We start from the raw sequence: 24,771 nt of genomic DNA on the forward strand, positions 1-24,771 counted from the left end.
ATGAGAAAGATGATCCAAGTTCAGATACGATTTTGATATTGCAATTGAGATTAGGTTTGCTGATCTAGACTTCTGTCCTTTCATGTTAAGTATATAAAACGGGACTGAAGAACGCTGAGCACTTCAAGTCAGAATCGTGCGTCTGGTGTTTGTTTTTCTGAGCTGAATTTGTACTGAAGGAAAGATAAAAAGTTGACCCAGTCATGCTTTGAATATCATCAAAAGATACTTCAACTTTTTAAAGATTCAAGTTTGGAGAGTTTATTGAAATTGTACATCTGAGAACAGAAACTGGTCTTATTTACTGCACATACACGTCTGTGAGTTACACTGCACAGCCACTGACCTCTCTGACAGTCCCTCATTACTTTTCAAAGAAGAAGTTGGACAAATGAACACATTGAATATGATCAAATCGAGAATTAAGTCTTATCACAAAAATCTTAACCTCAGAAACTGATTCCTCTGATTTCAGCGATTGCACTGCCTCTAGAGGCCAATAGCAGAACAAACCAAAGAACTGTGGAGCCTCAAATAAGGTACATGTTATATCATAAAAAAACACGGTTCTGTTAAACTACATACTGCAACTAGTGCAGGTGATTGTCCATGTTCTCACTATAGAAATTATATAAAACAGGAGCTACTCTAACAATGATTATCTATAATAAAATGACAGTTGTATAAAATTGCATTGCATAGAATAGTCATCAAGGATGTAAACAATTGAAGCATTGAGACATTGAGTTAGCCTCGTGACATGAGAGGGTAAAAGCTACTACATTTTATAACCCAACGTTTGGTTTGAAGGAGAGATGTGATAGTTTCTCTACACAAATACTACACAGTAGACTATCACGTACATATTTGGTCCATCACATGACTTTGGCCTGGAAGAGCCACGGCCAATACAAGTTCAGTTGAGTGTCTAGAACCATTAACATATTCAATGTACTGTTATGCATTTAGGACATCAATATAAGCCAAAGTCAAAAAGAAAGAAGGAAAAAGAAAAACATGAAAAACAATGCCTTGGTGTTGGAATTCAGTCCAGGTCTCCCAGGAGTACTGGCTTCCTGAAGACCCTGGAACCCCCACAACATACTCCGCTTTATTCAGAAAATGTATGTTTTCGATATATATATATATATATATATATAACGCAGACAGGTACCACAGGCCTTATTGACTGCATTCAAATAAGAGCATGTGCACTAAAATCTGCAAAAATCGTACCTACAAAAAGTGATTACTGTATATTGCTTAAAACACGATTAGAGACTGATAAACATCTCTCAACAAAATTTGTACAGCTTCATTTGTACCCAGTTGAAACGATTTAAAAAAACATTTTAAAAGCTTTAATTTTACAGTTACGTAAAATTAAATAAAACCTCCTTGTATGACTGCAGCCTTTATGGGATCACAAACATCCATGTGTCTTTTTTTTACACAAAAAACAAAGCATCACTGTTACACAAGTGAGCTTTCCATGAACGTCTATAGCCCCTGAACTTTTATAAAACCAGACATTTGTTAGACATCCATGTCCATTAAAGTGTGGAGGAAACAACAGAGAGAAGTTGTCTTCTGTGCTCTTTTATCAATGGCCCTTTTATCTGTCTCGTGTCTTCACTTTTTGCTGCGGTAGTGTGCTGCCACCACCAGGTAGCTGTCGGGGGTCAGGTCCTTGATGTTGGGGGACTTGCTGCTGACAGGAGACATCTTGCCCTCCACCCGGGAGAATTGGAGCATGCGGCACGGGTCGTGCTTCAGCAGGTAGCTCTCAAAGGTCTCCCAGCCGCCGCCAACACGCACCATCACGTGCTTGTTGTGCAGCATCTGCAGAGAGAAACAGGATTAGGGCATCTCCTCTGATGTCGCCGTGTGTCAAAGGAGAGCTTTGAACGGGGCGCTGAGCTCTCCCCTCTGCAGGACTAATGTTATTTCCCTGATTGACACAGTGGGTTGAAGTTGAATGAGGAGTTAAGCACGGCTTTGATGAGGCCTCGGACTGGATGATGTCCCTGGAGGGAAGTGTTCTAAAATCTCCTACCAGCCTAATGCCTTGTTGAACAGGCTACTGAGGAACATAAGATTGCTAAGAAACGTGTCACTGTTTGATTTCTGGAATTACAAAGGAAAAATGACTAAGGTGCTAGGTATAATGTTCATAAGGTTAACCAGCTAAAATCTGTATATATAGCACTAATCAAAAATACAGCTGAATTTTGAATATAGCTAGTTTTGCAGGTTTTTAATCATAAAATTGAAATAGTTAAAATTGACATCCACAATATGTCATGATTGTCCAAACAGTGTTATATGAGATATTTAAAATTTAAATGATATCTCAGCTGAACCACAGTGGTGCAGGGACAGAGGTACTTCCATGGCTACAAAATATATTCCATCCAAACATGAAAACATTATCCTCTGCTTAACCACAGAATTATAAGCAGTATTTTTTCCATCATTAAATCTGCAACGTTTGCTTCAAGATGATGACACCTGCCGCACCAGGGCACATTCTCAAGGTTGGCTACCATGGCAACGTCAGCCATTATAATAAAGAGAAGAAGAAATGAAAGACTCTGGTATATTGGACGCTCAGACTCTTGCATTCCCCAGAGGCTGCACACATAAAACATGTCTGCCTCACTATGGAGCCCTATCGCCCCTTCCTCATTAAGACATCATTACACCTCTACTAACACAAGCTTGTTTACTGAACGCCAGAGTAAGCAGGTCATTATAAAGGTCTCCAATTCGTTATATTTGTCCTTCACAGCACAATCAGGAGGATCATGATTCAGACAAATACCAGACTAAATCATTTGATAAAAAGGGTAAACTACCTCGTGAGTCCGTCACCTCAGTCTGGCCAGATATGAGCCTTCCTGCCCTGCAGCTCCGTAACATGCAGCATTTATAAGCCACTAAAAAGAATCAATCTAGAGGGCAGTGGCGGGGCACTGCTTCCAATCACCAGCGCCAGGCCTTCAGGCTTTGTGACTGTGGTTTTAATGGACCTGTGTAACGGTGCCGAGTGGTTTCTATCACACTGCTTTTGGGACAAGACCCTAACCAGGGCCTTTCCTCTCCTCAGTAACCCAGAGCAGAGGCAGGGGCCCAGGGGCTGAGCTGCGACAGCACTTCTCTCAAACACTGCGAGGATACTCTCGCCCCTTGTTGGAGCTACAACCACCTCATTTATTCCCGGAGCTGAGAAGGTCAGCCTCTCAGGCTGTACAGATTATTGTGAGGTAGAGTCTCACATGTGCTGCATGCCGCTGTTGTCCTCGCCAGTGACTGGTCTTTGTGTATTCATGCCGGTTCAGTGGAAACAGTTACTGGAGGGTGGGGGTAAAACTATCTGAGGAATTTTAATTAGAGGATCTTCTCAGTGAAGAGTTCACACTCAGAGGCAGAGGGACAGAGGTCTAACTCTCGCTTTCGGCTTGATCAAATGATGTATCTCACATACTGTGACTGATGCACACGTGGTGATACACATGTAACTCTTGTGTAAGTCTGTGACATCTATTGCACGTCTGTCTGTGCTATAGGAAGCTGTCCTCTGTTGCTCTCGTCTCTCTTTTTGTTTTCTCGGGAGGGAAGTTAAAGGTTGTGTCTGTGTTTTATATTACGTTTCACATGATCTGGAATTCAGTTCCCAGTAACTGTGTAAACTCATCACCGGAGGGGTTTTTATAACGATGTTTGGAAATGTCTCATTGCACAGATGAACACAGATATTTTTCTCCTGAAATATGTAGTTGTGATTAATATATATGATATGAGGACACTCCAGACTTTTGGCTCTGCCTGTGCATATTTCTGATTGTATGAATTGTGTTATAATTTTTGATGTCTCTATATAATTTATTTTCTCTGTTTTCTCAGTCTCTCTGCCTGTGTGTTAATCAATAATTTCACATGACAACTTTTACATTGGAACTGCAAGTACATTATACCTTTAATACTTTCATTGTGTAAAATTCACAAATCAGTTTTTATATTAACTTGCACGTTTCCATTATGTTTCATTATGTTTTATAAGGTAAAGGATGTAAATACTCTCCCATTATTGCGCAAAATTTCCTAACAGCTGATCCTGAATACATGTAAACATGAAGCCATATTACACAGTGATGTTATAAAATATTCAGCCTGATAAAGAGCATCTTCTCCCTAAACACAGTATCGACCCTGTGCCTGTCTCTCTACACAGAATTTATTTGGTTTAAAGTTCATGTCAGGGGGTTGTGTTGTGTTTTCTGGTCTGAAATGAGGGTTTAAATCCCTTTAAAGCAGACGTATGACAGCCTGCACTGTGAGCTTCTCACCACTTGTCCTTGGTTGCTCAGCAACACAATGAACACTAAAGCATGCAATTACTAAAACCCACATGAGTACAAATAATAATGTTATGAATTAGATTCTTGTTTTTCTCACAAATATTTTAAAGCAGCTTTATTCATCCACACCTTACACTAGTAGAAATTTGATTTGGTTGAGGTTTAACATCAGTAGTTGTAATATAAAGTGCTGACAGCAGAGGACATCCAAGAGTAAACTCTGTTTTGCACGCTGGCACATCCTAAACATGCCATCAGCATGAATCAATTCACATTCTTTGAGGTGCGAAAACTGGTTGTGGGTTGCCAAGTAACCAGGATCCCAAGGGGGCCGATGCTACATCACTAATCTGTGTTAGCCGCCATTCATCTCTCTTTCTCTATCCCTCCACTCCAAAGTCGGGTAACGTTTCCTGGGCTGGTAGATTCAGTGTGATTATAAGATGTGATTGCAGCAGCCAGTGTTGGGCGGATTATGACTTGGCAAAAGATATTTCCCAAGTAATAACTTGGTCATCGCATCATATGGAAATGTGTGGCTTCTACTTTCCTTTTATGGCCAGTCGGCCACATTATGTTTGGCTGAAGATGGACATTGTCAGAATACCATTACCAGTAAATGAGACCTCACAGCAAAGACGCGGCTCTCCAGACACAATGGATGATTCATTGCAGAGCCGGCCCCAAGTGTCAACTTACTGCCATATGCTGTGTGAATGGAGAGGAGTTGGCGCTGCAGTGTGAGATCTCATTGTTGTCGGCCCTAAGCTGATTTGAAAACTAATAGAATGGATGAAATGAGATTAACAAATATATAAACTCAAACTGAAGATTTCCATAGTCCCTGTGTTGTGCTCTAAAATCTATTTGCAGGATAGATACTGGCACTTTTTTTGGTGATCATTTGACTGCACTTATACTGCATTTGCAGTTGCGCTGTATACATTTGTGAAGCAGCACTAAGTGGGTGCATAGTTGGTCTATAACCTAACAAACACAACATTAAGTGCACTGGTGGAAACATTATCCAGAGTCATTTAAAGAGCAGTTAGAATGTGACATAATGTTTAAGTGGAGAATTTAAAGTCCTCCACAGGAGACAGTGGTATTATCAGCAAAAAGTACCTGAAGCTTAAAAAAGAATACTCATTAAGTATGTCAATGTAAAAGAGTTTGCATGTTCCCCCACTCTTCTGTGTGCCGGTGTGTGGTTTATCTGAGTGCTCCGGCTTCCTCCCACAGTCCAAAGACTTGCAGACTGGGGTTCAGTCAATCAGAGACTCTACACTGACCATGAATATGAGTGTGAATGGTTGTTTGTCTCTGAATGTTTGGCTTGGCTCCAGCTCCCCCTTAATGATGAGGGGTATAGTAATACTGGAGCACTGACCAATAACGGAGATTTACATTTTGTTTTGCTGGAGCTTATTTCAACTGTTTCAATTGTCGTAACATATTTTTAATGCTAATAAAAAAGAATTGTATGTCAAATATATCTATATCTTCTGTATATCTTTCAAGTCATAACTACAGCAGTCAGAAGAAAGAGAGCACAGCACAACTAGCATAAAACTGGAGTACAAGTACCTCAAAAAGAGCACATATTCAGTTACTAAATATACTCAGTCACCACTTAAAAATATAGAATCTGAGTACTCTGTGTACTGTGTTTTCCCCGTAAATAATCTTCATGTTGTTCACTGTATTTATTGTTATTTCACTAACACTCCTCCTTTTGTCTCTGATAATTCTTTCAGTACACTTGACACCATTCACAACTGAAACCAGAACATTCATCAGCTTCGGCCTGTAGCAACTTCAAACGCCCAATTTAACATTTCTAATGGGGCTCACGTAATCTGGAATCCAGCTCCCGCTAACTCTGCAAACTCATCACCAGAGGGATTTTATAATAACTTTGTTATGAAATTCCTCACCGCTGAGTTCTAAAACCTTGGATCTGAACTTCAACAGATGAGCACAGTTATTTTTCTTCTGAAATGTGTTGTTATAGTTATAGTGATGAAGATATATGACGAGAGGAAACTCCAGACATTTGGCTGTTTGGCTCTCTCTGTCTGCACATATTTTCTGATTGTAAGAATTCCCTTGTGTGTTTATATATTTCAGATGTCTCTTTATATTTAATTTGTATGTGATTTTATACAAACTAACGAACAAAAAAGTACACAGATTTATTACCACTTAAGTCTCCGAGACAATAACATGCTGCTTACAGGTTAATCGATAATATAACACTTGGACAGGGACCATTTTTCCGAATGGGCACTTTTACATTCAAACTGCAAGTGCATTATACAGTTGATACTCTTCCCTGTGTATAATCTTGTTTTTTATTACATTTGATCTTTTTCCATTGTGGTGTAAGTTTTATGAGATAAATGCCTTTAAATACTAAACCAAATGGTCCATGAACCCAGTTGTTTCCTGGTTCTGAATATATCGAAACCTGAAGTCATATTATAGAGTGATGTTATGAAATACTCACTCGGATGAAGAGCATCTTCTCCCCAACACGGTAACGACCCTGCGACTGTCTTTCTACACAGAATTTATTCGGACACCTGCAGGGGGGGTCATCAGCGATACTTCTTACCTGTAACACACACAAAGACAAACTCGTCACAGATGTTTCCCCTCTGAGATTAAAAACAACGAAAAACAAGAGGTGACTTACAGCATCGTCCAACAGCTTCCCTGTGCTTTTCTTGATGGACGTCACTTTGGGAGGAGTCGGGGATGGGGAGGGAGAAGGGGAAGGAGAGGAGGCAGGAGATGGAGGGAGGGGCTGAGCTGGAGATGAAGGTGATGGAGGAGGTAGAGGCGCTTTCTCTTCTTGCTCAATCTCTCTCTCCAGCTTTATGAGGCCTGGAGGCTCCACATTGTACCTACACCATGGAGACAAGAAGCATCCATAAATTTGGTATAATACAACATTTTAACCAGGATTGCATTCAGTGGAGCGCATACCTCTGTCAAGGCCCCTTATGAAACCACATTTAAATTCCCTTGATCTGATTTCAATTTGGATTAACAGTCTCCTCAAATTCAATCAAGTTTCACTAAATCCACACAATAAATATTAGTCCCCTAAACATGCCAGATTTTTTCATCAAGATCCATTAATTATTATCTGAGAAATCAAGGAAATGTCAAAAAATGCTGCAATGTGATAGAAAGTGAAAAAAAGGAATTCCTGGATTCGCCCCTAATTCGGATCCGCACCAAAATTGAATGGATTCTCCCCTGATCCATACTGCAGCTTTCCACCAAGTTTCATGAAATAAACTGACAGGGGTGAAAACATGATCTCCTTGGTGTGGGGATAATAATCTAACAAAGTATGAGGGATTCATGGATAAACTGAAATAAAGAAAGACAAATACCGTGATGATATCCGCCCCAACTGTAAAAGACAGAGGCACACCTCCCGTGGCTGCCTGTGAAGAACTGCAACAAGAGATAGAGTTTCAGCATTAGGTTTGAATCATTATAAAGACATTGTATGATATCTGTCACAAGGCGATACATGAGAATGGGAGTGGGTGTGATGGAAAAGACAAAGACGTAAGCTCATAAACCTCATGCATTCAAATGTTCCTCTCCTCTGTAATCCTGTTAATCCCAAATCATATTTGCATCGATCAATCTTGGGTTGTACACACGGACTTGAGGTGCATATCGACACGTCACTGACTATTTGACCACACAGTGAAAGTGGACACAGGATGTATGACACATGTGAGACACCACACCATGCATGGTAGCAAACCTGGTGTTGTTACATCTACTGCTGAACTGATAAATCCATCCAGAGAAAGAAAGATTGGGAAGAAAGAGAGAGAGAGAGAAAAAGAAAGAGGGATGATGTCAGCTGTTGCTGTTCTCTAAAGTGTTTTCACAACATTTTATATAAGAATTACACGTCCCTTGCATTTGCAGGACCAGTGTTGGGAGCTTGCTGAGTGTAATTTGGCTTTCGAAGATGATTTACATAGTTTAAATTGCTAAGAGATGGTCGACCAGGCATTAGTCAGGAATTGAATATTTTAGGTATTTCAGTTGCGGGCAGGGTCACATACTGTACAGGGGATTTTTCAGTCCAGACATAACTGCAAACACATTTCAGCAATTTGAGAAATCCTTGCAATAGAGAGAGACATAGATAACAAACCCAGAGCATGAATGAGGAAGAGAGCAACAAGGCCCATGAGATGAGGAAAACATTTGCATAGCGTTGGCCTACTTTCCCCACTAACTCACACCCTTCCCTCTGTGTGCACTCCCTTTGTTTTGCTCCAGACATTTTGTGCATGGTCGCAATTTTCAAGACCCGCTTGTCCTCATCACCAGATCGAGCTCCCAGCAGACCGCTGTCCTTGTGAGTCAAATTAACAGAAGGAGCCGAGGCAGGGCCTGGAGATGTGAGTCCTCTGAGTCACAACAGGGAGGAGAGGGAAACAGTTCAACCCATTTGATACTGCACCTGCACAATCCAGGAGAAATCTGAGTCCGATGGCCTGGCAGTGCCACTGACGGCCAAAGACAGACAGTTACAGTCTGTTTACGGATGCTGTTTGTCCTACACACTGATTTTCTGGTGTTTTGATGTTTATGGTAGAAAGAAAAGCAGACTCACCTAAATCCTCTGACTCAAACAGACACGTTTCACCAACTCCAACCTCACGACACCAGGCCAGGAAGTTAGCTGTGTTGTCCCGTGCAAAGAAAGAGCCAGAGGGCGCACTCTGCCGGCATGGTATCCTCCGAGAGGGGATACTCTGTGGCAGAGATAAAGGTTAGTAGATTAATAACCCTCAAAAATGAACCTATGGGATGGAGAGTATCCTCCAACTTTGTGTTTGACAAAGGTCCGTACGTTTCCCATCATAACACTGATCCACAAACTCTTTATCTACACTGATTTCTTCTCCATCTGCTGAGGCTCTGGTTTCACATCAGGATCAAGGAGCATTTTTCATATAGATCAATATGGGAGATGGCGGTTTAGAAAACCCCCGGCTACTTTACCAGGCCTTCTGTGATTTGGGATCAAATGACAAGCTTATGGGTTTCTGCCCCCACACGGTCTGCTTGCAGAGATTTATGCTCCTTCCTGTGGTTTTATACAGGATATGTGCGTCTGTGCTATGAGAAAGGTGCAATGAGCTCATGCTGGAAATATGAAGGCTTTTCAGGGTATTTTTCTTTTCTTTTCCAGGCTCGACTTTTGACTTCTTTTTTTTTTTCTGGGATCCTTTCTGTAGTTGAATTATACTTTGCCTTCCAGGAGAAATAATCTCTAACAATCATAATGACATGTTATCATTTCTGTGGTGCCTCATTGAATTATCTACAACTCTACATGTCTGATAATGGCACAAGGAGGTTCTCGAACCTTTGGACGACACCATGTTTAAAAGGACGGGGACTAGGAATAAGAACAAGGAAGAGGAGGAAGATTTTAAAACCTTATTGATGATCTATACCAAATTCTCAACACCTCTACAGCTGTACATACACCCTATAAAAATAGCTTTGGAACATATAGGTAGATTTTATAACCACTAGTACAGGACCCATTCTAAAACTGCCTGGACTGTTCTCTTTGTTTATGCTGAGGACCTACTTCAGAATTGTTCCATTAGTGAGTTCTCCTCAAAAAGTTCTACAGTATACTATCACTTTTTATTGTTTGTGTGCAGGAGGGTTTTTTATAAACAGTCTATGTGCAGAGTGAAGCTAGATTACTTTGTGTTCATCCTACCTGGTTTATCTCCAGTGAAGATTTGATGTCAATATTTTTCATAAAATCAAAATCTTTCATTTTTTGTCGACTATTTCAGAGGTCTGTTAATTTTCAGACCCAAGTTCACAACTTCCCAAACCACAACCTCAGTAATTTAGCTCAACATAAAGCATTGCAGCAACAGAGTGAACGTTGTATAGGAAGCCATTCTATGAATGTTGTTGTCCTGATGGAAATTTAGCACTCGTGACAGCCCTGAACGTCTGTGTCAGTTTGATACAGTGAAATAAAAAGAATCAAATCATTCAAATGATCTGGCAGCGATTTAGACCCGCGGTTTGATCCAGTTGCCGACCACTGCTGTAGTTTATCCGAGGACGTAGAAGAAGACATGTTCAACTTGGTCCACAGACTGACACACTGCCCGACCCCCCACTGACGGATACAGAGCTCTGGACATCTGTTAAATCAATTTTTATCAATATTGAATATCTCCCATGTCCAAATCGCACAAAATTGTAGACTGCACTGCCCTGGCACACTAACAATAGACCTGCCAAGTGCGATAATCAGCCACTAGCTGAAGCAATAGGTTGGGATTGGTGTCATTCTTCTCATCCAACTCTCTGCCTGAAAGTGAAAAAGTGCAATGATGCTTTAAATGTTAACAGTGTGGTAATAAATCATAACAGCTGATGAGAGGGTTGTATTGAAGTTGGCACATGGCAGACATATGACAGCTTGATTCATCTGCAGTTGATATTGATTGATGTAAACACATGGGAAGATGTGTGAGAGACGACATCTACAAAGTGTGATATATTGTTTCTCTCTGCTGCGATCCCTTAGTCCCACTGCACACACCACATCAACTTCGAATGGGACTTGAGCGCACATGGAAGTGTTCTTTAAAGTGGTGTGACAGTCGACAACTACAGCCAGTGAGGGCCGAGATGAGCTGATAAAGGAACAGCTTTTTGTCTTGAATCATAAATCTTGACATAAAATGGGTTACAGCATATCAGGCATTATATGCTACAACAAGAACAAAGGGCAATAAATCACACACGCAATAAAACATCATAACGTAGCTTTTGTTTGATTTTAAAACCTGAGTTGTGTCTCAGGCCTCCTTCTGCTCTCTATTGGCCACCGGGATCAATAGGCTCCTCTATTTCAGTAGCTCCTCTGACGTCCCACGGTCATTGACCTCAAGTATTTCCTCACATCTGTGCTGCTGCACTCACACTGAGATCAGGAGACCCGATGTCATCAGCGCAGTCATGCCTCTGTGCAAACATCAACAGCTCTCATAGAACAGAAAAGAAGGAGTCTTTGGCTTCTTTTCCTCCATTTGAAAAGAAACACGACCTCATCAATCCCGCTGAGCATCCCATCATCAGACACCAGCTCAGTGTGTACAAACTCACTTTGTTACTGTACTCTAGTACATTTATCATGGATCTATACTTCACCCAAATAGATTTATTTTCAGGTACTTTACACTTAAACCACTACATATATTGGCAAATATCTGTACTTTCTACTCCATTAAAAACATTGAGTTACATCTTCGTAATGTTTTTATATATTTTACAAAGTAAGAAGTAACAAGAGGGGAATCGATCCACTGATCCAATCAGAGCAGGAAGGTAGCATTAGATCCCGCCTTCTGCAGCAGATGTTACCACAGAGAAAGCCATAATGATGTAATAGATCATTGCATTAGGGACTAGGCTACACTCAGCAAGTACTTTTACTTCAAATATTTTAGGAATATTTAAAAACAAGTACTTACTTTTACTCAAGAAAAGATCATTTGGTACTTTTACTTGAGTAGATTTTTGTCCATTTATTTGTACTTTTACTTCAGTAACATTTTTGACTACTCCATCTACCAACAGCAGATGCTAAAACAATCCAACAAATGTTCATGTTTACAAGATAATGACTTTGTCACATTAACAGAGGTTAAAGCTCAGGTTGGTAATCCTGGAAGAGCTAGAGCCGGCTACACATTGAAAATAAGCAACCAACACACCCCACCTCCTCCCCTCAGTCCTTGTGCTCAGCCTGGCAACTGCTAGTAGCCAACTTTTCCAAATGAAATGATTGGTCGTGTTTATTACTGTCCTGCGAGGGCCCCAGACACTGGCTTTTTTAAAGACAACTTTATTTATTGATGGCTATTGGGACGTGAAGAGAATTCCAACAAATAAGATTAAAAGTGTCTCAGAAACCACTTACCAACCCTACCTTTAAAACCTTTTCTTTTTATTTCTTAATTCTCATAAAGCAACATTTCACTCTGTGAACATTTTTACAAAATTCATGTTTGTCCAAATGCTCTCAACAGCATGCATCCAAGACATGAAAATAAATATAACAACATTTTAACATAATTCCTCCAGGATACTGTCGACCTCAAAGTTGTCTCGCAGTAGCTCTGAAACTGATACAATCTAAAGATTTGCGCCCTTATTATTTGTTTTCTTGAGCACTGACCCAGTAAAACACACATTTTCACTGATTGCTCAGGTTAAATGACAGATAACCACTTGCAAAGTTATCCTTTAATCTTCCCAATTCAATAAACCCTCACTCAAGCCTCAAAAGAAATCAACGTTCAACGTGGTTCTGCCAAATCTCACAGGGGATGTGGGGCCCCATCAGTTAATGTGTCCTTGCCAGGCTCACTTTTTTCTTTTTTTGCCCCGCTGAAGGCTGCGGGCCCCCATCCCCCATCCCCCATCCCACCTTTGAGCACTGCTTTAGAAAATTGTGGAGGTCCAAGCAAAGTGGGGAATCACGGCTGCTGCTGAGCTGACGAAACCAACGTAACACAGAGGGTGGAAAACAAATGCAGAAGACCCTTTTTAATTATCATCAAGAGGTTATGATACTGACATTTCTTTGGGATGAGTGTACAGGAGCTTTTATTGCTCTTATTAAGGGAAACCTACTGATAGAGTCTCAGTGATCGTCAATTAAACTTCAGTGCTGCTGCCTTCAAGCTGTCTGGTACCAATATATTTTATACCACAACATAAAAAAAGGATTCGATGTAGGGATTTGAGTTAACAGCATTCACAGAAACTGTGTTACTTAGTTACACATTTATAATAAGAAGGAGATTTCTTGATGATAAAGTGGCAGTCTGATCGAACATTTCAATTCCGTCTGACTGATGTCTCCCTCCTCTTAAACAATTTTCTGTCAAATCTTTCAAGCTGAAAGTCTCCGAACACTTTCAGCCCAGATTTGTCTTCAACACATCACTTTTCACATTTCCCTGTGTCTGTTATCATGCCAGACTACTATAATCCTCAGGTTTCTCTCTACCTTTGTGTTGCCAAGGGCAGGCAGGTCTCCGTTACTTTGCCTGAACTTCTCCTGCAGTGTCCCAGCCAGCTGGCACAACAGGAAGCCATTGTCTAAGCGATCCATGAAGCTCTCGGCGGTGATTTCCAGACCTGACCAGGGAAACACATAAAGAAAGCAGAGCCCAGCACCATGAATTCATCATAAAAGTGCTCATGTGAAAAATATATACTGTATAAGGAAATAAAATCTAATCTCCAGCCTGTTTCCCGATTGAAGCTGAACCTGACTCAATGTTGTTGACTCTCTCAAACCGCTGATTGAGCTTGGCTAACGCTGCTGGGTTCGGGCAGCTCTTCAGAGACCAAGTGTTCAACTTTTATAATACGATTTGGGGGAATCCAGGGGGGATTTTCTGGGAAAACACCATGAGGTGGCAGTCATACCTACATATGAAAAGTTAGCGTCTGCTCGTACTTAGTAATGCATCATTATACTGCACAGTTGCACAGATAGATTGGTGATCAACATGTGGTGTCCAGTTGACTGACTTCCAGAGGACCATTCTTCCTTAGTTAGATCACTGTGAAATAGGAGGTGGTGGCAGGGGGGTGTCTGTGGAAAGAAACCGGAGAGACTTTTTTTTTTTTCATCCCTTTTCTGTTTCTTATAGGAGGAGGGGTCTGGGGGGTTCGACATATAATGAGTTCCAAATGTTGTAAATGAGCCCAGAAAAAAAAAAAAAGAGAGAGAGATTGAAATCTTGAGAAATACTCAGTGAGCTCTCGTCTTATACGCTCATACTCTCCCTCGCTTTTCTGTTTGAGGGAAATATATTCCAGAGGGCTCTCAGGGAAATATTTAAATTTATATACTCACTCCTATGAATCGCTGAGTCTCTCCAACCTCGCTGCTTAACAACAATGACTCATCGGTATATTCAGGCTTCCACCTCCCACTCAATCAGCAGACTCATCCTTACACCAGGACGCTCCTCCCATCTGAAACTGTAAACCCTCATCTGCATATCAACGCTTCCCGCTCAGAATCACTGAGAATACAGCATGTGGCCTAAACCAACAAACTGGTTGTGTTCACTGCTTCTCCTTTCTGAAGCCTCCACACCCTTGATCCCTCACCACAGCAGACCACAGGTTTCCAGCTCATCTGGTTCCAGTGCAAACACACACTCGACTGCCAGAGATAACAGGGAAGATAATGAAGTTGTGTTAAGTTGTTCGCAAATAGACAGGAGTCCGTCTCAGGGCCTTAATTGGCTTTGAGTCAGTTTGACAAATGTCCGCTGGAGCGTACACACAGTCTGCAGAATGTCCAATAACTCCCAGTTACGAGGTGAGCAATTTGAAACACAGGCACAAAAAGAAAAGAGAAAAAACTAATAAATGAGGGAGTAGAGTACCACTCCTCATAAAGTCTAAACAGTTTTTGATAAATCTTAAAATAAATCTTCTCTTGGAAAAACAGTGCGAAATCGTTTAATTCTTACATCGTAATAGTCTGCTGGAAGGATTCCAGTGGATACTAGTGGGTCTGTGCTGCTTTAGAGAAATGGTTCTATATACCATTTTTGCCTTAGAGCCTTTTTGTTAAATCCTTAAAGGGATAGTTCACTGAAAAATGAAAATTCACTCATTATTAGTGTTTGAGCCCACAACACACTTTTTGAGTTTCAGGGGTAAACAGTGTTGCAGCCAAATCCAATACAATTGAAGTAAACGGGACCCCTTCTTCAGACCTAAAAAAACATAACATGCCTCCATACTGCTCCTGTGGTGTCATCCGAGTGTCCACAAGGCTTGCGGACACTTGCATGAGACCACACGAGCAGTATGGAGGCTTGTTATGTTTTTTTTCTGTTGTTTCATTACGTCTGAAGACTGGGTCACTTTTTACCCCTGAGACTCCAAAAGAGTTTTGTGGACTCAAACACTTCACCCACCCCTCCATCGGTATAGTGGTGAGCAGATAATGAGTGAATTTTCATTTTTCAGTGAACTATCCCTTTAAATGAAGCGATGTATTTCTCCCGTCACAGGGTGGATGCCTTAAAGTTGTGATTTGTCAAAGGGATTTTTCTATTCACAGACATTTTCAATTGAATTTTCTATCAACAAATTTTAGAAATCTGTCTGTATGTGACTCAAATATCTTGAGAACTGTTTATCAGAACGGTTTCACACTTGGCATGTCCATTGTTAAAGGTCTAAGGAAGTGCGGTGTCAAGTTTGGTGCAATTTGGACACACGATACAGTTCATCTTTATCAACTTTGAATAAAAAGGCGACCTGCGCTCTGTAGCAGCGGTGGCTGGGACTCACTGACGTGGTCGATCACAACAACAGCGCGTTCACAACAACGGCAATGACAACTGAATCTCCAGTTCGGGGTCCTGCAGACTGAGTCAAGCTACACTGAACTTTGAATAAACAGGTGAACAGCTCTTTGTGCAGCAGCGGTGGCAAAGCGTCAGAATCAAGCAGTCAGCTCAATCCCTGCAAGTCACTTTTAAAGTTTCAGAAAGAAAACAACAACCAGCATTACCAGAGACCAAGCAAATAGCCCTTTCCAAGCAGGCCGGTTAAGGACAGGCAATAGTATTGTCCTAAAACTTAACCGTCTTCATACCTGCCCAAGAGTTGAACAGGAGTCACCAGATTCAGATCACATCCGCAGACTGTGTCATGCAATTGTTGTGTGACTCCACTTTTGAATAAATGCACTACAAAGGCTGATTTATTACACAAAAACAGCCTTACACAAATCTTCTGCTGATGCTCCCTCCTCTGCCCATTCTCCACCCCTGACTGTGCAGCTTTCAAGAGCTGTTAATGATCCCCATTATTCAATTAAGGCAAATCCATGGGAGAGTGTGTGAACATGGATTCACACATTCTGGTGCTTTAAAATAGTTTGTAATGAGGTTCAGATTGATTCCAGGTCCCTGCAGAGGTGTTTGCATCAGCAATACCAGTTCAATTACTGTTAAAGATAAGGAAATTTGCAGGATTTTTCATGTCAAGTTATATATAAGACGGGGTTCGGAATAAATTAGCAACAACGCCTGCAAAGTTAAATTCCTTAAAATGTTGCTGCTATGAGAGATACTAATTCAAAAATATTGCTAAATATGAATTAGTAGTATTTGATTTCTTTAACTCTTACTGACTGTGTGTAACTGTAACATGTACCAACAGTTAACATTTCAACAAGCTCTTGGCTAAATAGTAAGAATTTTATTGTGTCTAGAAAGATGACCCATAAACTACCACATGTTACTGACTCATCCTCAGAAACATATTAACATCTCTTGATCTCTATGTGCTACAGTGAGCGTCACTTACCGAGGATATTACTAAGCCACAGGGCCAGGTCCTCCTTCATGGGCAGCAGGCTGGCTTCATGTCGACTGGCCAGCCACTGGTGGTACTGCTGCATGTCCGTGAGGCCGGGGCCGATGGGATGTTTGGGGCTCAGGGAGCTGCACATGGTTCCCTACAGACAGCCTGAGGAAGGAGAGGAAGACACAGAGTCTTAGACAGTGGCACACTTTTTTCTCTAATTCAACTCAGCATCATTGTGATTCAGAGTCACCCATTCAATGATTTCTCAAGTACAGCCAGAAATAAATGTTGTAATGTGTAAGTATCAACTTGCTGTCTAAACAAACATTTAAACACAGAGTGTAGTTGTGTACACATAGATAATGTATATAATTTGTCTAACTTTCCCAGACTACCTCTGGCAGGGAGGCCTTTGTTTGTGCGTTTCTTCGTCAGCAGGATTATGCAAACACCTACTGCAACCGCCCTACGTAGATGGGTGGGGCATGACGCAAGGAAGAACCCAGGATCCGGGAATTTTTTTCTTTTTCCTTCCTTTTATCTCTTCTCATAGGCGCGTTTTCCAGACCCCTGCTCCGAACTGCAGGGTCTATATGAATAATCTTGATATATATACATAAAGGAAACACTTGTGACTTTTCTGCAGAGGTGTAAGCATCAGCATAGATGTTACTAGGCCAGGGTAAATGATGATGGCGTGATGGGGCATTAGCCTTGGCAGAGGTTTGCGCTCTTCCAGTACCCTACTCCAATATATTTCTGGAGTACACATTGTACTTTTAACTTCACTACATTAACCCGACAGCTACACACACTTGTTACTTTGCAGACTCAGATCGTACAAAACCTATTACCTGCTCATAAAATATGATGCAGTGTTACAAATTAAACTACCAACAGCATAAACAGTGATGCATCTGTAAAAACAATAAACTATTATGATGTATGATGGAAAAGTTGACTCAAACAACACTGACATTACTGCACAATTAGTTAGCATTTGATACTTTGAGGTAATGTAGCTCTGCTTTTTCTTAATTCACACTAGTATTCCAACTCTCTACTATAATTAATGATCTAAATGAATCAACATGACAATATTCTTCAATAACAGCTGACATTCAGGCCCTTTATTCTCAACAGCAGCAGAGGAGGATCACATGAATATAAGTGAAGAGAGTTGTGAGTGCATTTGTTCTCTCTGCCAAATCACGGTGTGGTTTACAGTCCAGCTGATGATATGAGGTTTTTTCATGGACCCTGACAGCACAGAGACAAGGGAAAGCTTTGATGGAAGCCATCAGGACTCTCATTCAACAAACGCCGCACACAAACAAAGAGCTCCTTCAGATTACCCTGCTTCCTATAGGAGACAGACTATCATAAAAGTCTAATTCATTCAACACTGCAGCAGGCCTTAGGTTATGGAGCTGGTGCAGAGACTGATATTAATATTAAGAGCAACATTTAACAGCTACTTACTGCCTGTAAAATGAAGTCATTGAGTAAATGAGACGTTCCTCACAGTCTTTTCCTATATCAAGCTACAGCACGCCAAGTGTTGCCCTGTATGAGCTTTAATGTGAAATCCTTTCTCATCTCAGTCCAGTGTCACTCCATTAATCTGAGACCAGGGAGCGACTGAAAAAACAAGTGGGCACCAGATGTAAGACCTGAGCAAAGCAGCAACACACATCAACTGCTCGGTAGCTAACAGTCACAGTTTAGAAACGTCAGTGCTGTGATTACTGTTTCTCTACACACTGATATGTTCAGACTGGTGGTGCAGAGAGGAGTGACACAGTCAAGGGTTTGCATCATAAGGACTCAGGACTATTTTTACTCAAGACTTGCATTCACATGTTTTTAGGGGACTTTATTTTGAAAATGAAGGACAAGAAAATAACCTAAAATGGTAAAAATCAGATTTTCTGTACATGTGGTGCTTTTATAGTTATTGATGGATAAGATCCTTAATTCTTTTAGTTCAGAACATCACTGTGGGTTTATGATCCTTAACTTTGTAGGAACACTGCGAAAGTTATTAAAAGTTTAAATCATTAGTTTTGTCGTTTCAATAGGACCTTTTCTTGTTATATAAGTTGCAATGGGATGTAAGGCTGGAGTCCATACAGTCCTTGTACTGTCCTGTTTTTACTTTCATTAAAGACTACAAGATGACAGATGGATGATATGACTGATGGTGTTATATTCGGCTACAGTCATCCTGTATGTTAGCTATATTTAGTGGTTGCATTGAAACAACGTTATCTGCAACCTGGACACAAGCAGGAACATCTTACACCACCATGGTAGGCAAATAGCAACATTTGATGCAAATGACAAGGGGAGCTTATTCAAACAAGGAAGCAAAGCTGCCACGAACAATTAGTTCACAGTGAGATGTCTGAAAATTTCCTCTGAATACCGAGGCAGTGTAACACAATGCAAGGAATCTGACCTTTAAGGCAGTGAAACATTTCAAGGTCCCACCGGAGTTGGCTGCTACCAAATCACACCGCGGTGCAACGCTGGACGTCAGGACATTGATGTCCGACCAAGGTTGTGCTTTTTTCCTGAAGACAAGAGCTCCTGGTTGTGTACAAACACTAATCTCTGGAGCTCAGCAGTCGCACACAGGTGCAACATTCCCATGTCCGCTGTGGTGCAGGCTGACACACATGTCTCCAAGTACAAGACCCATTCATAAGAGACCCACATTGGTGTTGTGTGTGAATAAAAACAATGGTGTTTGACATGTGTGTCGATGGGGTGCATTGCAAAATCATCTTGTTTACTAGCCCAATGAAGATGTTGATGTATTTTATCTGTTCTAACTCGCAGTTTTTAATACACTGCGTATTTTAAAGAGTCACTGTCTAATGAAAAACATGTGTATCCATGTTTTGAATTTTTTCAGATAAATGACTCCTTTGTGGGTTGGGAAATTTCTTCGACTTCTCAAGCTGAACAATTGTCCCGAAGCAGCTGGAAATGGAACATTTTTCATCATAAAGCATTTGAATTCATTGTTTTAATATATATTTTACATAACCGTCATATTTTTTTCTGCTCATCTGACTCAAGTATAGGGACTTGAACATTTTTCTTTATGTAAACTTGAATCTATAGTTGGAAAGTATTCTTCTCCATTAAGAACATCCTGCTGGGATTCCCCCACATTTTTCCCAGGGAAGAGTCTTAAAAGAAACAACCAGCTGTTATTAAACATACTCGGTTCCTATCACCACACTGTAGCCTGACCTCTTCAACTTCAGCCCATAAACAGCACCAGCGCTCTGGCTTGTTCTGCTGAACTTGCTGCCTCTTCCACTTCTGTTATTTCCAAAAGTTGACTTAAGAGGATGACATTCAAATCAGGAACAGATAACCCTCCTCGCTCAGGGATATCCATATATAAATATATATAATCTCAGTCAGAGAGGCCTCATGACTTCAGCGAAGCAGTCACAACATGCCACAGTCGGCTGCAGATCCCTCCAGGAAAGGCACACGGGTGGGAATTTTGACTGCTGGATCGCATCAATTAGAAAAACAACAAGAGTGGCTCTGTCCTGCTAGCCCTCACAGACCTTCATGCCTTCCTCCTGCACGACAGTAAACTGATCTGGAGCCTGATTTGTCCACTTAAACAAGACAACTTATAGCGTGTCTATACTGCAGATAAATACTGTGTGTGTGGTGAGTGAGTGTTGCGTTCAGGTAACAGCAGCTGGACAACGTCTCTTTCAGAAAACATCAAATATTCTCGACAAAAAAGCCTACAACACAAGGCTTGTTCATATATACACAATCTCATGCCACACATTCCAATAACCCTGCAATTTCTGTCATAAATACTCAACTGTGATAATGATTTAATTTAGATTTAATCATTTTATAACGTAAAAAAGTTGCCTCAAGCCACAAATTAAAGATCCCTGTGTTGCAGACATTCAGCATTTTAAGAACACACAGGTATTGAGACTTACTTGTGTGATAACTTGCTTTTGGACTGCGTTGCATCTGCCCCTGAACACACTCAGCATTACATTTCCATTTACCACTGCAATACGATTTTTCAAAGCTGTCTCCTCCTTTTACAACTGCCACAACATGAAAACAACCACAACAGGCATGTCAGCATTCTGGAAATAGGATCAAGGGCTGAATGTCTGATGAGTTATGACTGAGATCCAGCCATGCAGGCACACACTAATTAAAAACCAATGAAATGACAGAGCTGCAACTGAAGAGAAGACCCCAGAGTGTGGATAGTTATTCAGATACCTTGAATTCATTTTAAGAGATGGGGAGAAACACACTAAGAGTTTTCAAGTTTATTGCAAGAAGTAACAAATCATTGAGCCCCAACAGAAGATGACATTATTCTGAAGAAATCGTTTTTAAATGTTAGTACAAGTTGCACCCAGAGCACTAATCCAGAACATGCATATAAGTCTGGTATTCATTTGTCAGTATAAGAAAGCAGCCAAGTCGTCTCGTGAGTCGACAAAATGCTTCATATGTATGTGTGTGTGTGGGGGTTTGTTTGTGTTTGTTTGTGTTTGTGAGTGTGTGTGCTCACCCTGAGGGTTCAGCTCGCTGGTGTGCACCTTCCTCTCTCTCTCTCTCTCTCTCTCTCTCTCTCTCTCTCTCTCTCTCTCCCCTTCTCTCTCTCTTTCTCTCTCTCTGGTCCTCTGAGCTGCAGGATCCTTGTGTTCATGCTCCTCGCTGCGGTGCATCGACCCACAGGTTACTCTCCAAAACACTGAGCCACTGTGGACCGGGGAGGTCTCTCTCTAACCGCGCGCGTGCACGAGGGTCTGACTGCGCACACACACACACATGCACACGCATACACACGGAGATGTATATGTGTACACGCTGCTGATGGCAGGGAGGTTTTCTCCAGCACTTCCTCCCTCCTCTCGTGTCCTTTTCCTAATGTGACACTTCTGGATTGAAATCAGCAGATCAGCTCGAGAAACTCAAGTCACATTGATTCAATTGATTTCTTCCTTGTTTTTAAATGTGCGCACATGTAATCTGATCCCACTGCATAGATCTGACCTGTGTTAAATCTTGTACATTTATATTTACCGTGATTACTGGGTTTGAATCACACCGTCGTGTAGTTATATAATGATTAGTGGGAAACATTCTATGATTAAAAAGTTGGATATATTCTCTTTTTAAGTTCTTATGCTTCGTTTGGTTTACTGCAGGTGGATACATTATATAATACAAATAAGATACAGTCTATGATAATAAGTTAGATACTTTCTTTAATATATGTTTGATACATTGTATAATATAAGTTAGATAATTATATGATACAAATTAGATACATTTTATGATAATAACTTAGAAACGTTCTATAATGTGTTAGATACATTCTATAATAAGTCAGATACATTCTATAATAATAATAATAGATAGTCTATAATAAATAAGTTAGACACATTCTGTAAGAATAAGTTAGCTACATTCTACTATATAAGTTAGATGCATTCTATTATATAGGTTAGATACATTCTATAATAATAAGTTAGACACATTCTATTATATGTGCGATACATTCTATAAGATTAAGTTGGACAAGTTCTATAAGAATAAGTTAGACAGATTATATTATATAAATTAGATCTATAATAAGTTAGGTACAATCTGTAATACAAGTTAGATGCATGTCTACAATTGTATTTCTAATTCAATGTAGATGACTTAAAACATAAATATTATATAACCGAAAAAGAAACATAAACAGTTAGTGTAGTTTCATACCCCTGTTGTGCAGTTACTCATTAGCTTTTATTTTGAAGGGTCAGTTGAGCCAAGCTTTGCACCTATGACGCATGCGCAGTGGCGGAAGTGACTCAAATCAGCAGCGGGAGAGAAAAGGGAGAAAAATAAGTGAGTTTACTTCAAGAATCATGACGTTGTTCATTCTGTTTATTCTCATCTAGTGATGTTTCTAAATGGGTCGTGTCCACGCTGAGTGTGACGACAGCTGCTCACCGACACGTGTTCAACGTTAGCTACAGTTTGTTAGCTAAGTTAGTTGTGTTAGCTTCTCGGCGGCACTGGACAGGTTCTATGTATCGTGTCTGTCCTTCAAAGTGTCTGTCCTCCACAGTGTCCCGTGTCTGTCCGGGGGCTGAGCCGTGAAGGCGGAGAGCGCCACATGGAGTCGGCTCTGAGGAACCTGTCGAGCTCCGTGGAGCTGCTGGCGGTGGCGGCGCACAGCGGTGCGGTGGCACAGTGGGATGACCACAGCCTGTCCACCGCGTTTGACTGGGCCCGGTACTGCGAACACCTCTTCTCCAGGTTTCACAACAACCCCGCGGTCAGAGGAGCCATGGAGGAGCAGCTCCAGCTCACGAATGGACGCCTGAGAGCTGCGTTCCCCGGATACACCGAGGTGTCCTTCTCCGACCTGTCCCGGTGCCAGCACCACCTGCTCATCGGGCTGCTGAACAACCCCAAGCTGCCCATCTCCATCGTGAAGCTGCTCTTTGACAGTAACACTCCTGCAGACAGCGTGCACAGTGGCTGTGGGGATGTGTCCGGCCTCTGCAGCCGCATCATCCGGTGCAAGTCTGCGTGTAAAGTCCTGAGTCCTCTCACTCCCCCCTCAGCTGTGGGTGCTGATGCTGAGGTGCAGGGGGGGCTGCTGATGGAGAGGCTGGGTGCTCTGATCACACATGGCGGAGCAGAGCACTTTTTAGACTCAGTCCTCCGGGGATGTGAAGGAGCAGCAGCAGAACACTTCTGTCTGGTCATCGCTGCAGCTCTGCTGACAACGACAAACTCAGAAACTGCCTCACAGGACGTTCTCCTGGACTGGCTACGGAAAAAACAACCCAGCACGCTACAGCGCACGTGTTCCGCTCTGCCCACCGCACTTCTCATGGACCTGGTCAAAGAACACCTGAAATTTAGGGACGCATACTGTGATGTGCTAAAAAAGTGGGCCTCTGATATGGAGTACAGCATAAGTGATGGTGAATGGGTTCAGAGCAGAACAAACCCCCCAGTGTCCTTTCAGAAACTGGCCGAGCACTTTCAGGCCTTGTTTGAGACGTGTCCCTCTCTGGGGGACGATGTAGAGAAAGAGTTAAATGCTTTGAAGATTTCTGATGGAGACTTCGATGTCAGAGGTCTGAGTGTGTGGGGAGACCTGCTGTCAGAGTTACACAAGTGACTGTCAGACGTGGGGGTTTTAAGAGCTGTAAAAGATGCTCAAATAGAGTTAAATGTATACGTCTATTTATATCCTGATTCTTGGTATTAAACATCAGTGCGTTTAAAAAAGCCCTGTTTATTGAACGCTGTCATCAAAGGATCCACATTCTTCTTTACTTCAAGTCTTTATGTCTTTGGTAAAGTTCTTGTGTTTAAACATTTAACACTTAAATGTTGGTGAATTTTGTTAAATGAAGAAAATTGTTTTGTGGAAAAACTTGTTTATGGTCTCACAGAGTTTTTTTTTTTAAAGTATAATTCTGTTAACAGTATTGAAGCTCAGGTGTCATATCAGTATTCTTATCGAAACATTACAATTGGTACCAATCCCTGTGTTGAACAGTTTTGGTATTTTTATACTGTTCAATTCAATTATTCACGCCACTTTTTTTTTATTGTGAAATATAATTATACACAAACATACACAGAAACATAAGCACGACATATTGGATACATTTACATGATGGAAAAAAATAGCAGAAATTCAAAAATCCTCACATTTGCAAATCTTTGTAGGTCTGAAAGCACTTTGCATCGATTCTCTTAGTGTGAAATTTAAGCCTTGTGATAATCAAAGTAACTTATTTTGAGTCAATACAATCGGACATTTGTTCAGTAGTGTCGGACAGATGGTAGCATCACGTGCTGCTTGTAATCAGCAGCGGCAGCACGTGACCTGACTGAATTTTATTGAGAGCACTTGTCAGGC

The 24,771-nt window shown here is 41.2% G+C and overlaps 2 protein-coding genes across 2 annotated transcripts; one reads left to right on the top strand and one right to left on the bottom strand.

The window, feature by feature from the left end:
• Positions 1-245: 245 nt before the first annotated feature.
• LOC118109479 (growth arrest-specific protein 2) lies at positions 246-21,761 on the bottom strand. The gene is made up of 8 exons (XM_035156628.2): positions 21,403-21,761; positions 16,815-16,976; positions 13,474-13,604; positions 9,022-9,163; positions 7,769-7,832; positions 7,060-7,270; positions 6,871-6,978; positions 246-1,842 (listed from the first exon to the last, which is right to left on the bottom strand). Exons 2-8 carry the CDS (start codon positions 16,957-16,959, stop codon positions 1,633-1,635), a joined length of 1,011 nt encoding a protein of 336 aa, XP_035012519.1. The 5' UTR covers positions 16,960-16,976; positions 21,403-21,761; the 3' UTR covers positions 246-1,632.
• A 588-nt stretch (positions 21,762-22,349) lies between these two features.
• fancf (FA complementation group F) lies at positions 22,350-24,446 on the top strand. Its single transcript, XM_035156627.2, has 2 exons — positions 22,350-22,730; positions 22,954-24,446. The coding sequence occupies exon 2, from the start codon at positions 23,002-23,004 to the stop codon at positions 24,019-24,021; it is 1,020 nt and encodes a 339-aa protein (XP_035012518.2). The 5' UTR covers positions 22,350-22,730; positions 22,954-23,001; the 3' UTR covers positions 24,022-24,446.
• The last annotated feature ends 325 nt before the right edge of the window (positions 24,447-24,771 follow it).

Source organism: Hippoglossus stenolepis, chromosome 5 (assembly GCF_022539355.2).
Source record: "Hippoglossus stenolepis isolate QCI-W04-F060 chromosome 5, HSTE1.2, whole genome shotgun sequence".
NCBI lineage: Eukaryota > Metazoa > Chordata > Actinopteri > Pleuronectiformes > Pleuronectidae > Hippoglossus > Hippoglossus stenolepis.

Excerpts from the sequence above, each read along its gene's own strand:
- LOC118109479 (XM_035156628.2), bottom strand. The coding sequence starts at position 16,959 with ATGTGCAGCTCCCTGAGCCCCAAACATCCCATCGGCCCCGGCCTCACG. Across the intron at positions 7,833-9,021 it reads GTTTGAGTCAGAGGATTTAG|TTCTTCACAGGCAGCCACGG; the intron begins GTGAGTCTGCTT and ends CTCTTGTTGCAG. Across the intron at positions 6,979-7,059 it reads GGAAGCTGTTGGACGATGCT|GTAAGAAGTATCGCTGATGA; the intron begins GTAAGTCACCTC and ends TGTGTGTTACAG.
- fancf (XM_035156627.2), top strand. The coding sequence starts at position 23,002 with ATGGAGTCGGCTCTGAGGAACCTGTCGAGCTCCGTGGAGCTGCTGGCG.